This window comes from Pieris brassicae, chromosome 11 (assembly GCF_905147105.1).
Source record: "Pieris brassicae chromosome 11, ilPieBrab1.1, whole genome shotgun sequence".
NCBI classification, from domain to species: Eukaryota; Metazoa; Arthropoda; class Insecta; order Lepidoptera; family Pieridae; genus Pieris; species Pieris brassicae.
Window position 1 is genome coordinate 14,623,702 of NC_059675.1, and position 22,200 is coordinate 14,645,901.

The 22,200-nt window shown below is 41.8% G+C and overlaps 1 protein-coding gene across 4 annotated transcripts in view; it reads right to left on the minus strand.

The window, feature by feature from the left end:
• The window catches only part of LOC123716051 (ETS-like protein pointed), a 59,070-nt gene that overhangs the window by 1,051 nt on the left and 35,819 nt on the right, over nt 1-22,200 (minus strand). For 2 of the 4 annotated variants that reach the window (XM_045671551.1, XM_045671550.1), the window contains exons 2-9: nt 19,090-19,390; nt 15,687-15,803; nt 13,618-13,821; nt 13,413-13,541; nt 757-1,002; nt 486-632; nt 229-347; nt 3-160 (exon numbers count right to left, since the gene is read on the minus strand). In XM_045671551.1, coding sequence (XP_045527507.1) covers nt 3-160; nt 229-347; nt 486-632; nt 757-1,002; nt 13,413-13,541; nt 13,618-13,821; nt 15,687-15,803; nt 19,090-19,132 — 1,163 coding nt within the window. In that variant the 5' untranslated portion in view covers nt 19,133-19,390. The remainder of the gene's footprint in view (nt 1-2; nt 161-228; nt 348-485; nt 633-756; nt 1,003-13,412; nt 13,542-13,617; nt 13,822-15,686; nt 15,804-19,089; nt 19,391-22,200) is intronic. The other 2 variants (XM_045671548.1, XM_045671547.1) reach the window with 2 other exon arrangements.

A 22,200-nucleotide genomic window follows, 5' to 3' on the forward strand; every position in this document is an offset into this window, starting at 1 on the left:
ACCCGAGCAGACTCTGCAAGTCGCACACGAAGCGGTAGACGTATCGCTTTCCCGCCGTCTTGTGGATGATGTTCTTGTCGTAGTAGTAGCGAAGGCCGCGGGATAACTTCTCGTAGTTCATCTTGGGCTTGTTCTTGCGGATGCCCCATCGCCGCGCCACCTGCCACACACACCACATTACACTCGGCTCGTTTAACATATTGGAGAATTAAAGTAGAGCGTACGCACCTCATCGGGATCGGTGAGCTTGAACTCCCATCCGTCTCCGGTCCACGAGATGAATCCTTGACAGCTTTTGTCCGTGAGCAGCTCGAGCAGGAACTGCCACAACTGGATGGGACCTGACCCTGCACACGTGAACCGAACTTGCTTTACGATGTACCGCATGATTGTTTCCGTACAGACTGAGCGAGCCTCGGATTTTTATTAAGAGAGGAGCGTTATAAATATTTACGCTTAAGTGTGCATTTAGTAGGATTCTTTACCGGTGAAACAAGGTCCGGCCGCGGGATAGGGCAGCTTATCTTGGGGCAGCGGATGCTGCTCGTTCGCCCATTCGCCCCACTCTGCGCACGCACCGCCGTACTCCGGATACGCCTCGCCGTACACCTCGCCGTAACGCGCGCCCGTCGCTGTAAACCCCAATCGTAAAGTTAAAAATGTTAAAGAACACCATCGACGTTATCGTCTGTTCTCTGCTAGAGACTCGGAGTAGCTCGTGGACGTCGCCGCAGTCGCAGCATTGCTCTTACTCACTTCTAGGATAGGGCTTGGTGTAGGAGTGTGGCTGGTATTTGTGTTCGTGCGCAATGAGGGGCTGCGTGTGCGCATGAGCGTGGTGATAGTAGTCGTCGAGGTAGGGCTGCGCGGGGGCCGCGGGGGGCGGGTACTCCGGGGGGTAGAACTCCTCGAGGGGTGACGACGCCGTGGGCGCCGGGGGTGGGCCGCCGCTCTCGCCGTAGTAGCCGCCGCCGTCGCGAGGGCCGCCCGTCGTGTAGCCTCCTGGAAACGATTACGTTTTATCAGATGGGTCTGCGGGATGTATTCGTATGCGGCCGGTTCAAGGGCACGTGGTGAGAGATGCGGGTGTGGATGTGTTTATGCGTGATGGTGTGCGTGAGTTAAATAGTGACGGTGTGCGCGGGTAGCGAGCCGCGACGGTCGCGGTTCACGGCGCGCCCTTTGTTCTGCGGACTGCGGCCGCGCGCTCAACAGAGCCTGCGCTGCCTGCCACGGGCCGCTTTACCGACACACACAGCGCAAAAGCGATGCACAAGGAGTATTGTCTACTAAACATATTCCCTTTAACAGTTATAGAAATTCAACCATAACTTCTCTACTTTGCGCATATTACTTTGACTAGAAACGCCTCAAGTGAGATGTAGATTTGTATCTTAAGTATGTGTCGTATTGAGGACTGATGACGTATTTAATGCCAGTTATTTTTAAAATATCGAAATCCGAAGGAGCTGGTCGTAAAGATAAAATCCGTTCGTAATTCAATTCGAATCATTGCGGCGTCGCGTGAACAGCCAGTGATTGGATAATTGCATCAGCTCGGCCATATATTATTATACGGGGCCGGCCGGGTCACAGCTCACTACTCACACGATTACCGTTGATACATAATCTATTTATCATGTGCCCACTGTCACTCGTCTAGAGTACGTACCCGATGAACACGAACGCTACGAAGACAACTCTTGATGTACTTCATTTTGGGACAATCGCTTAATTGGTCACATTGCCTGCCTTTTGGTTAATATGAACAATTTCAATAAAATAACTGTAGGTATTTTTTTTAAGTCAGCGTACCTACCTACTTTATCATTATAATGACTTAGGTGTCATTCCCACGGTCTTTGTGCGTGCTTTTGTTGTTGACCATCGCAAGACTCGGGCAGGTCTGTGATACACCACTCAACTGACACGCAAACGCTCTGTAATCTATTGTTACGACAGTTGGCATATACATATACCTACAAGCTATCGTAGATATACAAGATTTTGACAACATTTTTATAAATGACTTAACTGTTCATATTATTATGACATTATGATAATTAAAATGATGAATTTGCCAATTTCTTTGCAAATAAACGATTTATTATTATTATTATTATTAAAAAGCAAGAACAGACAAAAGTTTTAGATTATTATATTTAATATAAGATTAAAATAAATAACGACTAGGTAGTCAGCTGTAAAAGCAGTGTGGTGGACCTATCACGAAAAACCGTCCAAATAAGTATTTCACGCTCCGAGTAACATTCCTAACAAAGTTAAAAACACCCAATGTTCTTGCAACGCGTGTGGAAAAGCGTGATTTAACGATCCAAAGAACAAAGACACGTAAACAAATCGACGAACGCAAGTATTTTAATGAAGCTGCGGCGGCTCATTACAATTCCCCGCAGTCGTCGCAGCGGCGTCCATAAATCTGCTCGAAGACATTAAGAATAGGCGAAGCACGCTCGCGGGACTCCTCACTGACCTCTGACCTGTCGTACGTCACCGCGAGACAAGAATAATAGGTGGTTACGCTCCGTCGCATGTGTATTATGTTGAGCTGTATCTTACGTCGCAATCGTCGTGGACAAGAGGTATTAGGCGGAATATAAAATAATTATGACATAAATGAGCGTTTTATCTATCTCGCAGTGGCGGTGGGGCGTGGCGGCGGGTGGCGCGGGGCGGGGCGGCCAATGAGGCGCGGCCACGCCCCGCGCACCAGGTCGAAAGGTCGCGAGCTCGCCGGCTATTGGCGCGGAACGGGCAGTCCGTCTTTTGCGGCCCTAAAAGCTCTCAATACTCCGACCAGATGAGTCATGACCCCATTTCTAATGAGCTCTTCATCAACTTTGGCTTCAACATTATCTGTTAGATATGATCATCACAACTATTTTCGCGAGACTTTTCTATCTCCCGTAAATATATTTATTTATAATATCTGGGTCTTAATTTACTGCGAACGTGTCCCGTTACGTATAGGAAGGTGAATTTTTGTTAAAAAAAATCTTAAAATCATCTGCGTTTTAATTGATGGGGTTTGCGTAACTTACTCAGAAGGAATGAGTTCACTGCGCCAATTCCTAATCTGAAACGGAAGTTGAATATGATTTTTAATTTAGAGCGCTGGCGCAGGTGAGCCCCCGACGATAGCTGGATGTCATCCATATGCCGCTATTTTGACAGACGCTGCTCATTAACGATTATATTTTTTAATTAAGTATACCTACACGACTTAATTGGAAATTGTCTAATAGGTATCATCCCAAAATAAGTTTTGATTTTTGTAAACGTCCGTTGCATGTAATAGATTGTAATGTAATAGTAATTTGAAGGAGAGACGTGGGAAAACGTCCAAACTCAAAATAAGAGGAAATTGCTGTCATCGCGAGAGTTTAAATCAAACTTAAAAATTGGAGCATCATTTGACAGGAAATGTTAAATATATAAATGTCCAGCCGGATGCCATTCTTCGCCATTTCTATCAAACATAATTATTGTTTTTTTACTCGAAATCTGTCCGAAGAGTACGTACCTACGTGCTGAATTTTAATTAAGCTATTTAAATAAGTTATTCACTTATTTAAAGAGTACGAATATTCGATAAATAATTAGCAATGAAACACCCGTAACCGAGCCGTGGCCTCAACTTGTTTTATAAATAAAGAACTCTGGCCGATTTTCCTGGACAAGATCCATCGAAATCATAACGGCAGATCTCAAATATTTATTGCTAATAAAATGTGTGTTACGCTCCTAATTATTAAACTAATCCATCTCGCTGAGTCTGTCTTAAAAGAGCGCGCAAAGAGCAATGAGCAATTCCCACTATGCAAGTTAAATTGTTTACTTAAAGTTGAAGTTAGCGGCAATTAACAAACGCTCACGCACATGGTTACTCGGCAAGTATTGGTAACCCATGTGTGTATTGGTTTCATAATAAATTATTTGTATATTTAAAATTTGCATTACTTTTGTTATAATATGCTCCAGTTAATGCTGTTCGGTACGAATTGAAACTGAATGTAAATTATGCGATAGTGCTATATGCTACGTAACCTCAAAGCGTTAGTTTGGCAGGTGTGTTGACACCTGCGCACGAGTCGGTCGTTACAAAAAGAGCGCGGGACCTGCCGTACGGGGATCGCGGCGTACGACATGGGGAACCCATAAAACTTTGCCCTCCTCGAAACATATGCTGACAACATTTAAAGCTGGCGTAACATTCAGTTTATATTAACAATATGTACCTATACGGATATTACATCGCCAGCTTATTACGGCTATATATTTGAAGAAGGAACTATCATTCTTGTGTCGACGCAGGATGTCGTGGCGCTACGACAACGGAAGTAGCGCGGACGCATCAATGGCCAGACGTGACACCGTATTGTGACGTCAATAACATTTATTGCCATTCTAATGCCATAAAAAGCCACGCGGCAGCTAGACTCATTGAAGTATTTCTGTTAAATTATCAGTCACCTAACTGACGCCCCAACGCTCCTTAGGCAAGTGCCAATGACAAAAAGCAAGCACGCTTTGCCGACGCTATTTATTGCAAGTTTCTATTAGAAGACGTGCGCAATTTCTAGGAAAAAATAGTTACTACAGCGAAATGCACAGGAAGGCGATTCCAAAGTTAATCTGGTCGCCCGGCGAAAGTGTAAGCGAATGCGCGTCACGACCACATCTCCAAAGCTGTCACGGAAGATGATGTTACAACGTATTCTTTTTATGGGATACATTGTCTCGAAGTTATTGTACGTAAATTGAGGCTATCTAAGCAGAGGTCAAAGTTATTCCGCGGCATAGAGTCGTCCGCACCAGCTGCGTTAGACAGGTGGCTAACTAAATAATTTGCACTCACTAACATCTTTTCAGTCAGTTATTTTAATTCGATAATTATTTTCGCCACAAAATACCAAGCCGTGAATGCATTAAATTGTCATCTTGAGTAAATAGGAAAACTTGTTAAAAGCAAAAGATGACATCGATTACCATATTTCTTTGATATTTATTCTGACCGGATTTTGTCGGCAATTAATTTATAGATTCGTGAGAATTGGTGAAACCAGAATTAACTATCAACTACTGAACCGTTATTATCACCGTGGGACACGAACTATAGGTATATGTAAGTTTAAGTATAAATAAAGATGTAAGGTTAATACTCAATGACTGCTGATAATGCAATAATGCAGCGGCGTTATGTTCAGTATGCAGTCATGAAGTCATCGATCAACCATAAATTATAAATGAATGTCTCTTTATTTGCAAAAACCTAACGGATTCGAAAAACTAATTCGCGATTTCACGCACGTAAACTGATCGATTGAGATTTGCTTCTGTAAAAGGAAGGAAGTGATTACGTTCAGGTGGTCGACCTGCACCGTTAAACACCTATGCGCTAGCCGATTCAAGCTAACACGGCACTGTCGAGTGTCGACGCAACACTCCTCTGCGTTAACACTCATAGGTGTAGTACATTTGAACTGTCGCGTTGAGGAAACGCTAATAATAATTGATTTATCGCAGGACAGGAGAAGGAAACATAACTTTGTTATGATTCAACTCATTCTAATATCGATAATGGTATGTAGATGAAGTGTTCACATTATTTTCACGTATTTTGTGTATGCAAATGTAAGCTATGGCTACGAGACAATACTCTACGAGCTTTTTATGCGTCTCACGCGGCGGAAGTTCGGCGAGGTGCGCCCGCGCCGGATCCAACATGGCCGTCTGAGTGCTTCCGGCCACGGCTCTCAATGAAGCTCGACTCTTACCTCGGCGATATCATAACAAGTTGGCTTCTTTGCCTTTTAACGAAAAGATTCGTCAACTTCAATACTCGAATAGGTAGGTCGACAAGGTAAACCTAACTAAAGCTAAAGCAGTGCTCGTAACCAAAGTCAGAAAAATTCGGCCCATTATAGGATTATGATAAACTAAACGTCTTACTTCTTTGAATATAGTGATCATAATCGATAAGTTATCAATTGTCTAATTACTCGCTTTGAACAAAAAAAAAACAAGCGAACAATTATGGGTATTCCGCAGTCCGAATAATGTTAACAATAAATATTAAGCGGAGAAGCAAACCTGCAGGTAATATGTAGGCCGGGTCAGTGCAAACGCTCTCGACGGCAGGGTCAAAGGAGAGCCTGCCCTGCTCGTACTGCAACTTGTTGCAATTATTCCCTGATAGTTCGTAACCTAATCTGGCCGCGTTCGACGCTTGGTCGTAGTGCAACCTGCTGTCCGTTTCACTGTTTTCATATGGTTTCACTTTAACACTGTAGTCTGAGAAGTGAAGTTTTGAGGCAGTGGACATGGAGAGATGGATCGGTGCCGCGCAGGGAGGCCCGGCGGCTTCTCGCGGCTCTACTATCAGCATGGCGGATGCGCACCGCCTTAACACTACGATTGCCTCATTGAATCGCACTTGTTGAATAAAAACAAAATCAATATATTGAAAATAATCAAAAGAAAACTTAATTGAACTTTTCAACGCACGAGAAAAAGTTGTCACCGTTCTAAATAGTAATTACGTTGAGCAATACACTCGCTCCGTCACCGATCGACCGAACCGCACCGCTTTGCGCTTAATCGTCGACTGAGCTTTCCGCCTCGGGCGGATCTAGAGAGGGCGGCCGCGTAATGTGCCACCCGAAAACGGCCGAGTTCGCCCGAGCGACTGCAAGTGTGCGTCCCGAGTGGCGACCTGTCACGCCACCTGCTACGGAGACCAACTGTTGCACGACCGTTGATTTTTTGCTAATCGAAACTCGTGAAAATTAGCATACGCTCTAATGTTGATTATAACAATGGTGTCTTAATTGTTTACGATACAATTTAACGAATGTTTCGCGGGAGAAGTGTTTTCCTGTGCGTTATCATTCAAGGAAAATAACTCTTAATTAATAAACGTACTCATTATTGTCACAATTCAAAAAATTCCTGAAGGGACAAAGTTTATGTTTTAGCACACGTTCAGTTTTTATTTACAAAGGCTCAGTTGGAGTTATAGAAAAAGTGAGACACAACATGTCTTATTAACAATATTACATAGCTAGCTAGCTAGCTAGGTACGTACCTACGACACACTAACATACGACTTTTTTGCTGTTCTGATAGCTGATTAAATATTTGCCAAAATTATCAAATTCTTATTTTCGGGGTCATCATCATTCACACGCTTCACACACATAGTTCAATTAACCTCCAAAAATCGTTAATATCTAAACTTAGTTCTTATTATCTTATAAAATATGATGTGGCTGCATATCTACTATGGAATGGCTGTTGTCCAAAAACTAAGTTAAATATAAACTTAATGCTTAATAAATAAATGTTGCGAATGTTGCGAATGACAAAGTAGCTGCAATCACTGTAATGATTATGACTTTGGACGCGAATGACCTTGACTCGCCTATTGTTTGAGTGACGATCGAGGACCGACACTCGGGTACGACTCGCGGCTGAACATCGCCATATTATTGCAGGAAGAATTGTGTTTTAATATAGCTATTTTTAAATTTTTCTCTTCAGAGTACGATTCTACATATAATAAAATTCCTATCCCTAAATAGAACTCTTTAAACTGCAGGCAGGTAAAATTCGAGAGACAGATGTATGTTCGCAAATATCAATTTCTAATATTGTCATAGAATTAACGAATCGGATGGGACTGGGAGGGTTTGGAGAGGCGGTGCTGAAACCGGGTCAAGTTACCAGGGGTGGGTCTCTAAGGTCACAAAAGCGGGGACGAGGGAGCTCGGGATAATGCCCACCTGAGCACGTGTGCCGCCGGCTGCTACCGGATATGGAACGCCATTGTCTAGCGGACGAAGACGGCTACGCGACGGAAGATAGCTATTTGCACATTTCGTTTCGACAACATTTATAATGGTAACTCAATTACATAGTGTTTAAATATTTTTGCGTTTTAAAGGTTTTGTAATACAATTAGCATAACTGCATTAAATTGTGAGTGCAAGTTTTGCAGAGCGACGTCGGGGCGATGCCGAGATTGAATTATTGAGGGAGGCTTGCGCGGGAAATGACGAGGGAAATGAGGTTTCTATACCTCAACAAGTGTACGGCGGAAACAAACACATGCGGGATATTGTCTTTTGAAGGAAATGGCCTCATTTGCAACGCTTTATGTATAGTAAGATTAGTCAAATCTATGTCGGCTGCTCAGGATTTCAACACTCATTCATTCGTCCATTCGCCAGATAACTCCTTAAGAACGCAGAGTCGGCGACAAAAAAAGGCCGATTTACGTATGGCATATGCGTAATGTGGATCGCAAAAGGCGTAGTAATATTAGCGGCGGCCGATCGCACAAAGTCCACTCGTATTCATTCTTTGGACGTTGAAATTTTAAAATACTATTCACTCACATGTGCTGCTTCGAATATGAAGCAGCTATCGCTCGCCAGGCGACGTAATGCACAACTAAGGAGTACGGTAAGGAATTACTTACCTACGACAACGCTTAAACCTTTCTAGGCTATATTTATAGCTTTTTTTTAAGCTATTATCATTCTAAAATCATTTTAAACTTTGCCCTTACATTAAGTAAATTTATGGTATTAACGAAAAAAAAAAGAAAAAAAGTTACAAATACTTATAGTGATATTATGTAAATGTCATGTGCTAATCGTCGAGTGCCTTAATAAATGGCCAAAGTTTTTTCATGACCTTTGTTTTAATTATAAGAACGCATCCGGTCTTCAAGAACAAACTTACACGAGTGATTTAGTTTATTTAAAATGTCCCCTTAGCTTGGTTTCGCTGCATTTTGAAATTAGTTGCTCTAATGCAACAACTTTGAAACGAAAACTAAGCCACTAACAGTACGGCAGTGGCCTGTATTTTAAATTGGAGCGTGCTCGGGCCTGGGACGTCATTTCCCGTACCAATTATTATTTATTCCTCTTGGCTCTGGACGAGACGCTTCAACTAATATTATTTAATATATATATTCAATATAGAGGACGAACGGGAACTTACTTTACAAGTAATCATTAAATGTGAACAATTTTTTTAGAAATCCTTTATCAGGGTTTAGCCGTTCGACAATGTAGATAACAGTAGAAACAGTAGTCGCATGTCCTAACAGAGCAATGTTGTGACAGCGATATCTCAGCCCCATGAAGGACAACGCCCACGCCGTCCGTCCCCGGCCGATAAGATATTAACATTTATTTCGTTTTACAAAAAGTGGCACAGAGCGCAAAAAAGCGAGCTCTCAACGTGGCTTTTCAGTGCTACTTGAAATGGATGAATACGTAAATACTATTACGAATAAAGGATTTGTGCTTTAAAAAGACATGCTCATAACAATGTATCGTTACTGATATCTCGGTAATTAGTTAATTGTTTCTTAGAATTAAAACGTACGTTCGGTATTGTTCTACAACAGGGAGGCAACAAAATCCGATTTTACATTACAACGAATAATTCGTTATTAGTGTAATGTGCGCAACTCAATATCGGATAATGAAGTCTCGGCAAGTATTTGTTTTTGCGAGGGATTCCTTCAATGGGCAGAGCTCTGCAAATAGCGCAATTAATTGAATTCGGCACTTCAATCGGCCCGCCGTGGGCTTTGTGGCTCTGGAGCCGCCCTGCAACCCGACACCAATATCGAACATCGCCTACTCTGCATCCTTCACTCGACGTAATTCCCACACATGCCGTGTGCGAACGCATTTAGGTGCGAGCTAAAACACCTGCTTAATTCGCGAACAATGAACGTTTCTTAAATTTCAACGAAAGGCCGACTTGCTCGGATTAAGGACTTTATTCTCATAGAACAACATTAAGCCGGCAACGGCAACTTTAAGTAAGTAGCGATTAGCATTCAGTGCGATGGCTCGTTACAACTGAAAACGACTGCGTCAACTGTGGCAGCGATAACTTCTTATCTGGCCGACTGTATTTATTTGCAGACTTCCACGAAGTACACTGACATACAATTGTTCTAGCTATATAATTGCAGTACATAAACGGGTGCTTCACGCTCATGGTCCACGTAGCGATCATTGATAATCTGAACGGCAGAATAAAATAACTTTTCGATTAGTTAACTTTTACGGTTCGACGTTTGTTTTTAAAAGGGAATAAAATTTTATTGATCCATCAAATGTTATCGCGGCCGAACGTTTAATTTCGACGAAAATAATAATATACGAACGATAGGGATCTTTTTTGAATATTCAAATCCTTTGTGACTCGGCTGACCCCGCGCAGCGCTTTATTTGAATTCTTGCATTATCCACAATCACTTTACAAATCGAATCAAGGCCACCTGAAAAGGAATCTCGCTTCGAGAGGGCTCTCGTTAAGAGCTCATTGAAGGGCTCCTGCCAGTGAGCACTATAAATACACGCAGCACCCTTGCTCTTTTCGTCTGCCAACCCTTGAGTTGCCCTTCTTGCCTTCGTGCCTGCCCTGCTAACAATGTATTATGTTTTTGGGCCCTTTTTTAACAATGGACCAACATGTTCCATTTACTTCATTATTAGATGGATATGTCTCCTTTTATATAAATGAAGAGGCTCAAAGGCTGTCAGGGTAGAGTAATAGATAAGAGAGCAAGGAGAAATTCATTAACTTGTGTGATTTCAATTTGATTTTCTGTTCTAATTCATGCATTGTGCCGATTTACGTAATTTGAAAAGGTCCGCACGTGCGCAGGAGTGTATCGGGTTGCACCGGAAGCCAGTTGAAGCACAATGGTTCCCGGATGTGGCCGCTTCGAGTGACACGTATCTTTTTATTGATATCGAAGAAAGCTCAATATTTTCCTATCGACGGCTACGATTGACGCCCGAGTGACGCGTTACTTATATTAGATCATTGGTATCGCGTTACGTCCGCACGCGCACGCTTCGCCATTGTGCCATTCACGAGAAACGGTTTAACATCGATCGATAAATACATTTATTTACCGACTGAAACGAGATATATTCAAATACAGCCTAAACTTTATGCCTTGTATAAAACAAATATTCGTAATGTCGATTCGATTGCCTTATACGCGGTTTTAGCTGCTAGTTTTGTGCTAATTGAATGAATGTTGTAACATTTTTTATTCTTCGTATAAATGGGAACCTTGCTAGCTTTTTTCTTTGATTGTATGAAAAAGCGAAAAAGTCCTTTAAGGTGCATTATAATTGAGCAGGCCGTGGTCTGGGCGGAGCCGAGTGATATATCGTTGGCTAAAAGGGCACAAGGCGCTTGCCTAACTTCTGTCTTACTCCCAGCGCTGTCGCGTATGCTAATGCAATTTATCTCGATTGGTCAACGAGTTTCTGACTCACGATCTCTGAACTAAATATGGAGATCGCTCGGATCGCGAAGACTTCAAATGTATGCAGAAATGGAGATTTCAATAAATTGTAAGTAAATGTTACAAATATTTGTAGGTATGGAATTTCCTCGGAATCATTTATTTCGCTTAGCGGCGATCAGTTGTGCAATCGGCGGCGGCGGCGCACGTCCGGCGATTAGCGCTGCTTGTGCGCAAGCCGAGGATGCGCGGCTTGCGACAGCGCGGATGGACGTTGCACGAATCCTCGTACCGTGTTGCCTAATTTGGAGATTTTTTTATATTGACCTTCGTGTCGTGTGTGCGATTGCATTATTTTTTAACGCTCGGGTTGCCTTACGATGTGCACCCGATCCGTTGCGCACCCCGAAAGGTTTCTTAGAGACCCATCAATCGTCCGTTGTCACTCACCCCGCCATATTAACAGTGGATCCAGATCGTTGGAGTCCCTCTGGCGGGAGCTCGGATGCAAGAACATAATATCTCAGCCGGAATCCAACTTTGCCATATTTAGCACTGATCACTGTCGTATACACGCACTGAGCCGATTCCTCGACTGGTTCTGAATGAGACTACTTATTAGAAAATTTGTTTTCAAAGCGTAGCTAAGCTGCGGCAAATCGTAAGTAACAACGCGTCCGAACAATTGCTGAAGACTGGCCCGTGCGCCTGAAGGCGGGCGGTGAAGGTGCGTGGAAGGGGTGCGTCACCTTGAGCGTCTTAATCATTCACGCAGACTTCAATGCCGCCGCGAAAACTGCTCAAGCGAACGTGGCCTCACTTTGGAAATAAATAAAGCGATTTGCCAAAGATTTTTACAACAAAGTAACAATTATTTAGACAAATTAATCAGGACATAATTAACATGTTCCGGACCATACAGCTGAGAATTTGTCACAAACATGATCCTAATGTTTCTAAATAAATATTAAAGATCAAAGGAACTTCAGATCTCGCATCACCAGAGCAATAACGAGACAATATTTCAAAATATTACGTCATTAACAAATTCTTTAATCTTATCTTTTTTAATTAAGACTTTTATATTTAAAAGACTTGAGTGAACATAATTTAGATATTAGTCATTAGTAGGGAGAGGACAACACTGCAACTCACGACTATTGAGCTTATAATTATGATTTTTTAGACTTTCAAATTATAATCGAAATCTCAAAAAAAAAAAACAATTTTATGATCTATATAACGTGGAAACACAGAACCAACCATGTACAAGCAACCATCAGTCACGCACGTGTGGTTCAGCCAGTTATGAAATATCAAGATGACACATACATAAAGAGTACGCGGAGTGAAAGAGAGCGGAAAAACCGCGCCAAGGTCGCGTTGCGCTTCACGGGGGTTGTACAAGGTGGTGCAACACCAAGCCGCCATGGAAGCGGTGTGTGAATAGAAATGACAAAATAAGTTTTAATTTCCTTGTATGGGTTCGAGTAAAGTAAAAGCTGTCCATGTGTGTGGTGTGGTTTTAGAATCGTCACGTCGGACTGTTACACGTCTAGATGAATGCAGCGTTGAGACCACCCGTGGTAGCGATGTCAAGAAAGCTCGTCTCTTAGTTAATTTATTATTTCAGTAGCTGTTCGTTCGCGGCCGCAGTCAAAACATCCCGCAGCGATGATTTACAACGTACTAAACTCCGCTTTATATCTCGTGGAAATGAGCTTTTATACGTGACACAGCGCAGCCACCGAGCGATGTGATTCTTTATTATCTGTGTAATTTTTCTAGACGGACGAGAGCGGCCGAGTCGTTGAATAAATCTGATGACTACGATTAAGTATGATGTTCAGAGTTAATTGCCAACAGTTGTATATGGTTTTATCGGGTCGTAACTATTAAATAATTGTCGGGTTATCGTCAATGGAAGTTTAATGAGAGTAACTTTACCACCGTAGATAAGAAGCGCATATCTTTATGAGCCGACGGTCCTGCTGATTACAATTATGGCATGTTGAAGCAATTTAAAAAACTAACGAACGCGGATTGCCCCATTCCACACGTCTTGGCGATCAGTTGATAGGATGTAAATACGTACCGGTGTTGTTATTGTTGTTGTAGTGATGAGCAGGAGGCGGCACGTAGTCGGGCAGCTCAGGCAGGCACACGTTGCTCTCGTACATGTTGGGCGGCACGTTCGCTAGCAGCGACCGCTCCTTCTCCACGTCTGACATACGGATGAAGTATTGCTTAAACATCCCAGACGTTTGATGCGATTCAATATTGTAGTAAAAAAGTTTTACCTTTTTGAAGTATTTCTAAGTGTTCCCAGAGGATGTCTCCCATGAAGGCCGGCGCTCGAGCTACGAATTCCTCTCTGCCCATGGCGCAGATATCTTTGCCCTGCGCGCGAGCAAACTGCTGCAACGCGACGCCCTCCAAGGAGAACTCTCGCGCCGCCCAACGCAGCCAAGCCGCCACCGCCGCCTCGCTCCATTGACGAGGATCTGGTGACATAAGCAGGTAATTAAAGGATAATCACAACCGAAAACATTAATTTGCATTGCAGAACGAACGAACGAAATAATTGAAGGGCAAATGGAAAAATAATGTTTATCCAATGTGAGGCAAGAGGAACAATTAGTGAGGCGGGCTCCGTTACCCAACTCCGGAACTTGCCTCACGGCGCGCAGGAAGTCCGCGACCTTCGCGGCTCCACCGCTTAAGTGATTTCTATTATTGCTGAAGATGATCAAACTGTTTACCCAATCCCGAGGCCTACCGAGCATAGCCGATTAGTTAAAGATCACTCGAATATGTATCGAGCAAAGTCCGAGAAAGGTGGAAAGCTAGCCGATACCAATGCAGTTAAGTGGCAGTGGTATTTTCAGATTGCGGTGTGGGTCGCAGCTTCGCTTTTTCCGAGCGAAAAGCGGGACGAGAGCGGGCTAATAACAAATAATTACTTTAATTACGGCTCTGAACCGTCGGCCGCCGTTAATTGCTGCTTCTGCACTGCTGATGAGGTGACTAGGCGTTTTGAAACTTTTTACTAATCGTTCGACATCTATTTTGCTATTTATTGGGTATTGACAAAAAACAGATCAATAATTTATTTGAGGTTATACTGTCATTTTTCTATTGTTACCAAATCAGGGTTAGTTGAGAGCTGACGTGCAATTTTAGAATGTAAATATAAATAAATAGAATAGTTGAAGACAAAAAAATCTTAAACGCAAATGCTTTGTTGGTTCGACACGTGCGTCACAAAGAGTTCCAACTATAAAAGCAGAAAAACATGCTACTCGATTCTGCTAATTATTAATTTATTTCATTGTATCTCAGTTATTCCCACTTATCGGAAAAATGAAATGCGATAGAAAAGTTGCTCCACGTCATTTTCTTGTAGCAATCAGAAAACTCCTTCTTCGTGAATGACAACTTAGGTTTCGGGCTCTTGGAAGCCCTGGCCTGGTGGAGTGTTTATCGAACATGTTACTAGATTAAAAAATCGCGTTCAAACTAAGGAAGGCCGATTGATTGTTAAGGTATGCAAATTATTTTCAATTTAAAAATACGTAACAATACAGCAATGAAATAATTAACTTTTATCATTCCGTTTTAATTGTTTACAAAACCGAGCTGTACGTATTGAGTCGACACCGGGTTTTAAATTCTTTTTATGTTCATAATTAGTTTTAGGATTATTTAGATGGACGGAAGCGCGAATAAACACGGAGCAGACTAGACAAGCATTTCCGCCGATCCCAGGCAACGAAACTCTGACTGAACCACCGGACCGCTCTATGCTCTATGACCCACCACGGCTGGTGGTAAACGATAAAGGGTTCGTTTGAAATCGCCTTATTGAAGGGAGAATTCGAATCTATTTTTTAAACATATTGTAAATAAATAAAAATAATGGAATGTGTTTAAACACCTGCGTAAAGTGTAATACGTATATATTATATTTGTATGTATATATAAGTATAATATAAATTGTAATATTTTATATTTTGAATCCATCAAAGTAATCAAGAAATAGATCAAATCACAAGTTAGTTTATGTTTTAAAAAGATTCATTGTCGTCTTTATGTGATGCAAATACATAAATAAATTTCCTTAAGGCTCCAGTGGTGGCCGTCACGCGTCCATCGCTCACGATAGTATTTACCTAAGTAGATACACAGACCACATTTCATATGTAAACAAATGAGACTCACTGTCTGGTTGATGCAAATACTTATTTCGCTTTGATATACATGACATGTTTTAGATGAAATGAATTGGGACGCAGTTGCACTACTTCCACCGGCTTTTCTCGGACTCCTCCCTAAATGATTTTCTAATAGAAGATTAATAACTACACACCTTTGGGTACGCCGAGACGCAGCTGCTCCTTCTCCCAGGAGGCGAAGGTAGCCTTCAGCGCCTCGGCCATCTTCTTATTGGTACCCGGCGTCAGGGGTGGCACCTGTGACGGGATGTCTGCAACAGAAACAAGTGTTTACAAATGATATCCGGTACTTCACGACTTTAATGGTTTTTTTCTCTATTCTTTGAAAATTGTTTACTATCACATACTTCGCTGAATAAAACGGAACCTAATACGGAAAACGATTAGTGAACATAATGAATTCGGTATGTCAAAGCACTCTTAACCCACAAATGTGTGTCGTCGCGGCGTGTGTCGTTTAATCAGACGACAAACTCATCAACCGAGATGATTATCTGACATTTAATTACTTCATCCAAGGTATTTCTCTACAACAAATTAATATTTGATTTTTAATATAAATCAATGATAAAGCGGCGTTCTTGTGCCGGTTGGTACTTTGGTTCATTCATAAGTGCGTCTGGTTAGTTAGTACGCCTGTGTGCGTAGGTGTGCGGCCGTGTGCGCTTGCACACCTGCCGACCAGTTCTGAGATGTAGAGATTTGTACTCTTCGAATCCCACGGTCGGTGCCCGCTCTCATCTAGGAGGAGCGTTCTGATCAATTTAAACATGTTTGAAAGTATATTTTATAATCGTCCTCTTGATACAGCGAATTGTTCCAGATGTAGAGCACGGTATGGAGACCTCGTGTTCCTGAATAAAGTTCCTATTGTTAAATTATTACAGGTTAAAGGCGTCGTTATTATTTATGGAGTTACGAAACAGCTTGTTTAAGCCGAACGTATGTTTTATAGCATTCAATTTTTTAAAGCAAATTTTACAATACTTGTTGTTTCGGTTTAGATCGAGGTTTCGGTCGAGCACTCACTGAGGGATGCAAAATATTTTGTGTTTAACGTAAGTGCAGTATCACAATTTAAATGTTCAATTAATGAGACTATTATCTATTGTGTATTGTAATATGGAAACGGGGCATAAGGGAATTTACATTCACATTCTAATACCTATAAAGGATGACGTACTCGTATCGTGCAGCGCACACCTGGCAGATTAATGATGTAATTAATTAGATGTAGAGGAATTATCGCTTATAATACGTAGTATATACCTACTGTTGTTGAGTCACGTGCGAGCAACAATTTAGTTTCACTGTCTGTGTTTTGCTTTTGATGGCTGAAGGAACAAAGGTATCTGCATATGTTCGGGCGTAGACAGTCGCACAAATTTTCCAACAGAATCTTAAGTTGTAATTTCATCGTAAACACACAGCAGTATCAATTTGAAAATGCAATGTTCTCGCAAAAAGCGTGTCAACATTTCCGCTTCCCTAATTATAGTAATGTGAACGGAGCGATTTGGGTTTAATTGTCGTATTTGTGATCGGACTCATTTGTGGTGGTGGCTCCAAAAATGAGATTGGATAAATGTCATGAAATATATTCGTAGAACTTATTTTGCGAACTCTTAAAAGGAATCAGTGTTATAACTTTTTCCCCACTTTTCTATTGCATTCAAATACTGTACAATAACATAGCTTTTTAAGTAAATCCAATTAAGTTTAAAAGCAAAATTGGTGTCCATTATAATTTAGCCATTTTTTGTCAATGCACTACGGCTGAACGTTCATTGTTTTAGTATTGAATCGAATGCTAAATTGTGGTGCCACATCTGTGGTGTGGGCCGAATCGTGAATAGCGTAGATAACGGCACAATGGCCAGGAGATGCGGCCCGCTGCCCACCAAAATAATGCCCGCAACATTTAGCCTTCAAATGTGGATTGTACCTTCCAGAAGTTAACCAATTGAAACGTCTTAGTTATACCCATGTCCAGCCCTAGTGGAGGAACAGTGTGTTTAAGTGTCCATGCGGTTGCAACAGGTATTGACGGAGGGTGGATCACTTGTTGCTATGAATTGGCTTGTCACGTGACACCTGAATATGTTTTCTCTATGAAAAGTCTAATACAAATTTAGGCCTTATTCTGTGTGATAAATATCGCACGCCGATTTTATTATGTATACATACTGTTTAATAATGTAACCTTTTGAATGATTAATTTAAAATTGAGGAAAATATGATAATATCAACCGAAAATGCCAGAGGAAACAAAAGCACTCACATTTTTACCGAGCATTGTTTTCTGTTTGAACGTTGCATGACGTAACCGGCGCGTGCTCTGTTTTCAATTCCTAACTCGGCTTTATGTAATTAACTATGATAACTGTTCCTCACACTCGTGTTATTAAAGTATATAATGTGTAAAAGACTACGTCTTTGTAGTTCAAGGCGAACGTATTGTAATGAACACACTTTTATAAAAGTAAAAATTGTACGCAGGCACTTCTTTCCGATAAACCTAGTGTTAAAACAGGGTTCGAAAATTGGTAGACGTAGACAACCGTAGAACGATCATAAATGTAGGCGAGAGACCTTAGCTCAATGACAGAGGCGGCTCAGGCGCATCATCTCATTGAGCGCGCACCGGATGGACCAATCAGCGGCGTGAATGGCCGCCCCCGCACTCCTCAACTCGCGGTAGCTAAACAATACATAGCGCAGCAAATCAACCAAACACCAATAACACTGTTCTCGCTTTTATTAGTATCTAGTTCCAAATGGAATTCAACGACATACTAATTTCAACTCAATTTACGGAAGAGGAATCATGTCCTATGTGCACTGCACTTTGTAATAATAGTTATTCGTGAATATTGCGTCTGACGGTAATCGTTGTCGCAAGTCGCGTCGAGCCTATCCACGGTTTGAAGCGAAGGTATTTCGCTGGCTCGGTCGTCAATATAACAAATTGGAAAGAATAAGCCAAATTCAATTAAGCATCAGAAAATAGCCTGTTTTACGCTACGCTGCAGTGTAAGTAAACAAACTCATATAATCACGGTAGTCGGCGAGGTGTTCACTTTCAAGATCATCAGAGCAATACATCATAATTAGAGTAATGAGAGCGGGTTGCATACACGAGCCCATTTGGATAAATCATAAGGAAAAATCTTGACTTCTAGGTTTATATTCCCAAAAGGGAATCAATTCCGAAGATGCCTCGAGCGTCGGCCCTTATCGTTAATGCGGGATAAATAAAATTCATATAATACAGTGATAGGCACCGTTATATACAAAAACAATACGTTTTCTGTTTTCATATATTGCTCAGTCACGGCGGGTTAGCATCTGGGACAAGTGCAGGCGAAACCAAGAGCGTTGCGTCTGCTTGCGTCACCGAGTATAGTATCATCACTTTGGATTTTCACAACCGGCACTCGTGTGTGCTATGTGCAATACCTATACTTACCTTTGGGCGCTATTATTTTAAGTACGTACTGAGTTCTATATAATGCCAGCGTTGTTTGTTTCACTCACCTTTCGGCTTGTTGAAAGCTTTCATCATGACTTTGATTCCCATGCCTGCGATGGCCGCCGTCGCCTCGAATGGGTCTGCCGCGGTTTCTTCTATTTCGTTTGAGCACTGTTCGCGACGTTCTTTCAGAGTTTTATAACTAACGAAGATTCACAAATATCACACTGTTTCCACTAGAGCGACTCAAAGTCGAGGTAAACACTCCTCACTGTTTTTCATTTTGGCGAACGGTCGCTCAGGTCACGGTCGAAGGGTTCTGGCTCCGTCAACTACTGTTCATTTCGCTTTGCGCCCGAATGACAACTAGAAGTACACGTTTCGTGAATTTTGCATTCGACTCCGCTCATGACACACTTAACGTTCTATCTTTTTCGATTAGTTCGTGAATGGTTGCTATTAAATAAAACCGGTTTGCGTCTAATAAAACAACAATAATTAAAAGATAAGCGATGCGTTAAGTTACAAGGTGACGCTCTCTACGGTATCGAGTGAGTGTATTCAAATTGCGAGCAGAATTCCCACAGGTGCGTGGTGCGATCCGGCCCGCTTCCCCATTTCCCCACCGCCATCCCCCAACCCTCGCCGACCCCCGCCACACTGGCGTTCTCACACGGCCCGGCGGGCCGGAACGGACTCTTTTGCTAACTTTTGTGGTTACGCCTCAAGTGCTCATACTTTCACCTATACCTGAGCCCAAAGTTGACCTTTGCCTACTCGATGCAAAGCACCTTCCAGGTGGACTAGAAACCGATTAACTTAACTTTAATACAAATCAATTTGTACTTGATGGCTATTTTTAATTCAGCCATTCATCGCTGGATACTTTGCAGATTAAAAGGGCTTAATTCGAATCAATTAAGTGGCTCTAAACGTATTAAACACCACTTTAAATACTAATAATGGATGTGTAATGTAACAAATTGATAGTAATGGCGCAGGATACCATATAAAGGGTTCAAGGGTTAACGAGTAAACAACTCTATTACATTTTAATAACTGTCGAGGGTAAAATGTGGTGCATTGGATAGATTTATGGTTAAGGACACTTCAGACATTGCAGCAGCTTCACACGACTATTGGGTGTTATTTATTTACTTGTTAAGACATTATTAGATACTTATTACTCCCTACTTTGAATACTTGTTTACGATAAAATTTCCAAGAGAATAAAATTGATGCGCGTATTAATAACAAATGTCGAAAACACCTTGCCAAATATAACATAACATGTTTGTTTTTTTTACTATTTTACATCATATATATTTGAATAAATTATATCTGCTATGTTATTTATTATTTTCACGTTTTGATATTATATTTGTTATACGCGGCTACGCGGGATTTAAATGTCTAGTTCACTTGTCCTATATCGGAAAACAATAGTACAATGTTCGATGCATCACTTCGTACTACAGTTGCACATACCTACAGAATATTTAATGGAAACGCATGCTAATGTATTTAATTAAAAACACATATACATCCATACTCATTTCTGTAACAAATTGAAATATGTACTAAGAATGAGTCATAACGATAAAGACGTAATAAGACAGCCAACAAAAAACGTCGGCTACCAGTTCCCTACAAGTAATAGGTCACACGTCGCAGCGGGCAGGAGCTGTTTAAATGATTGATACAATTTGTAAGAATGACTTTGATTGAGGCCCTGCGTCGACACAATGCCGCCGAGATGGTCGTGTAAAGCACTCGGGGTCAGCTAACTCGATTGTCGCGCCCAATTTGTCCCCTACGACCCTAAATTGGTTCTTTATTGTCTCGTATCGTATATAAGATCTTGTGTAACATTGTGAAAATGTGATATTTTGGGTTTTTTGACAAAATTGCAATCCTAAAGTAGTGCAGAGTAGTGTCAGTTAGGTTACTACCGCACTGAGCGGGCGTTGGAGCGGGCCAGCGACGTTAATTACTGCTTGCGACCGTTCGTCAAAGCAAATAGAGAGCGCTGGGTGTCAATTGCAGTGCGGGATCAACTGGGGTCACGTCTATCTCATCTCCGACCCCTTAATAGGAAAGTGGACACCCGCATATTCACGCACACTAACAACTTTAGCTCGGATTTAACGCGCGCGTATCTCCTCAGAATTCGCTTTTGAAAACAAATCGCGTTCCCGTGGCTTTGTTTTGACGGTGCGTTCGCGAGATTTGCACGGTTTTGCGAGGTTTGCGCGTGCATCAACAAACATTGCGACAATGGATGCTTCGACGAAACGTTTGACGCGGGCGGATCATACAAATGTAGAACAATGCTTGTGTAACATTTTGGTGGCATGTTGACGATCGAGCACATTGTACCGCATTGTTTGGACGCACCCGGCGGAGCTTTTGCCCAAATTATACATGCTTGTTGTTACATTCCTGGCCCGTCGAGAGCCCCACCACGTTGGAGGTTGCGAGCGGTCACAGACCAAATAATAATAGTCCTACAAGTGATTTGACCTCAGAGTGCTCAATTAAAACGTTAGAACGGTCGCACGGTGATATATGCCGTACTTAGAATTATACGTAAATCATTATGCAGATATATTGTTTACTAACGATATCCTGGAATAGAACGCGGTGCTGTGATCCATCTATGTTTATTGTTATTTAATAGAAAACGAAACTATTGAGATAATAATTATAACTTTCGTAATAACTATTACACATTATTAGAAGCTAAGGAAAAATGAAGAGTTTCGAGTTTGAGTCGAGAATGAAGTCTCGGTCGGACATTTTGCATTCACAAAGTGTAATGGTGTCGGCATTTAGTGATTTACAGTATATTTATTGTATTTGAAGTTGGATAAACGAGATTAAAAGGCGTGTACAGCGAGGCGGAGTTGCGAGGCTGGCGAACGCCTCCCGCCGCCCACGCGCATGCGCCGCGCTTACCGCGGGAAAATTTACACTAAAGAAAACTTTTCACGACTTTTAATTTTGATAATCGAGGTGGGCGGCGTCTCGGCTTCCAAAACGGTCGTCGGATTCGAAAATATCCTTGACAAAAGTCTGTAGATATTATTTCACTGTTGGCAAGTTAATTTTGTCAATAATACACTTTGCCGTCGAGGGTCGAACGGAATCTATAGGAATAATGCCTGCCCCGACGA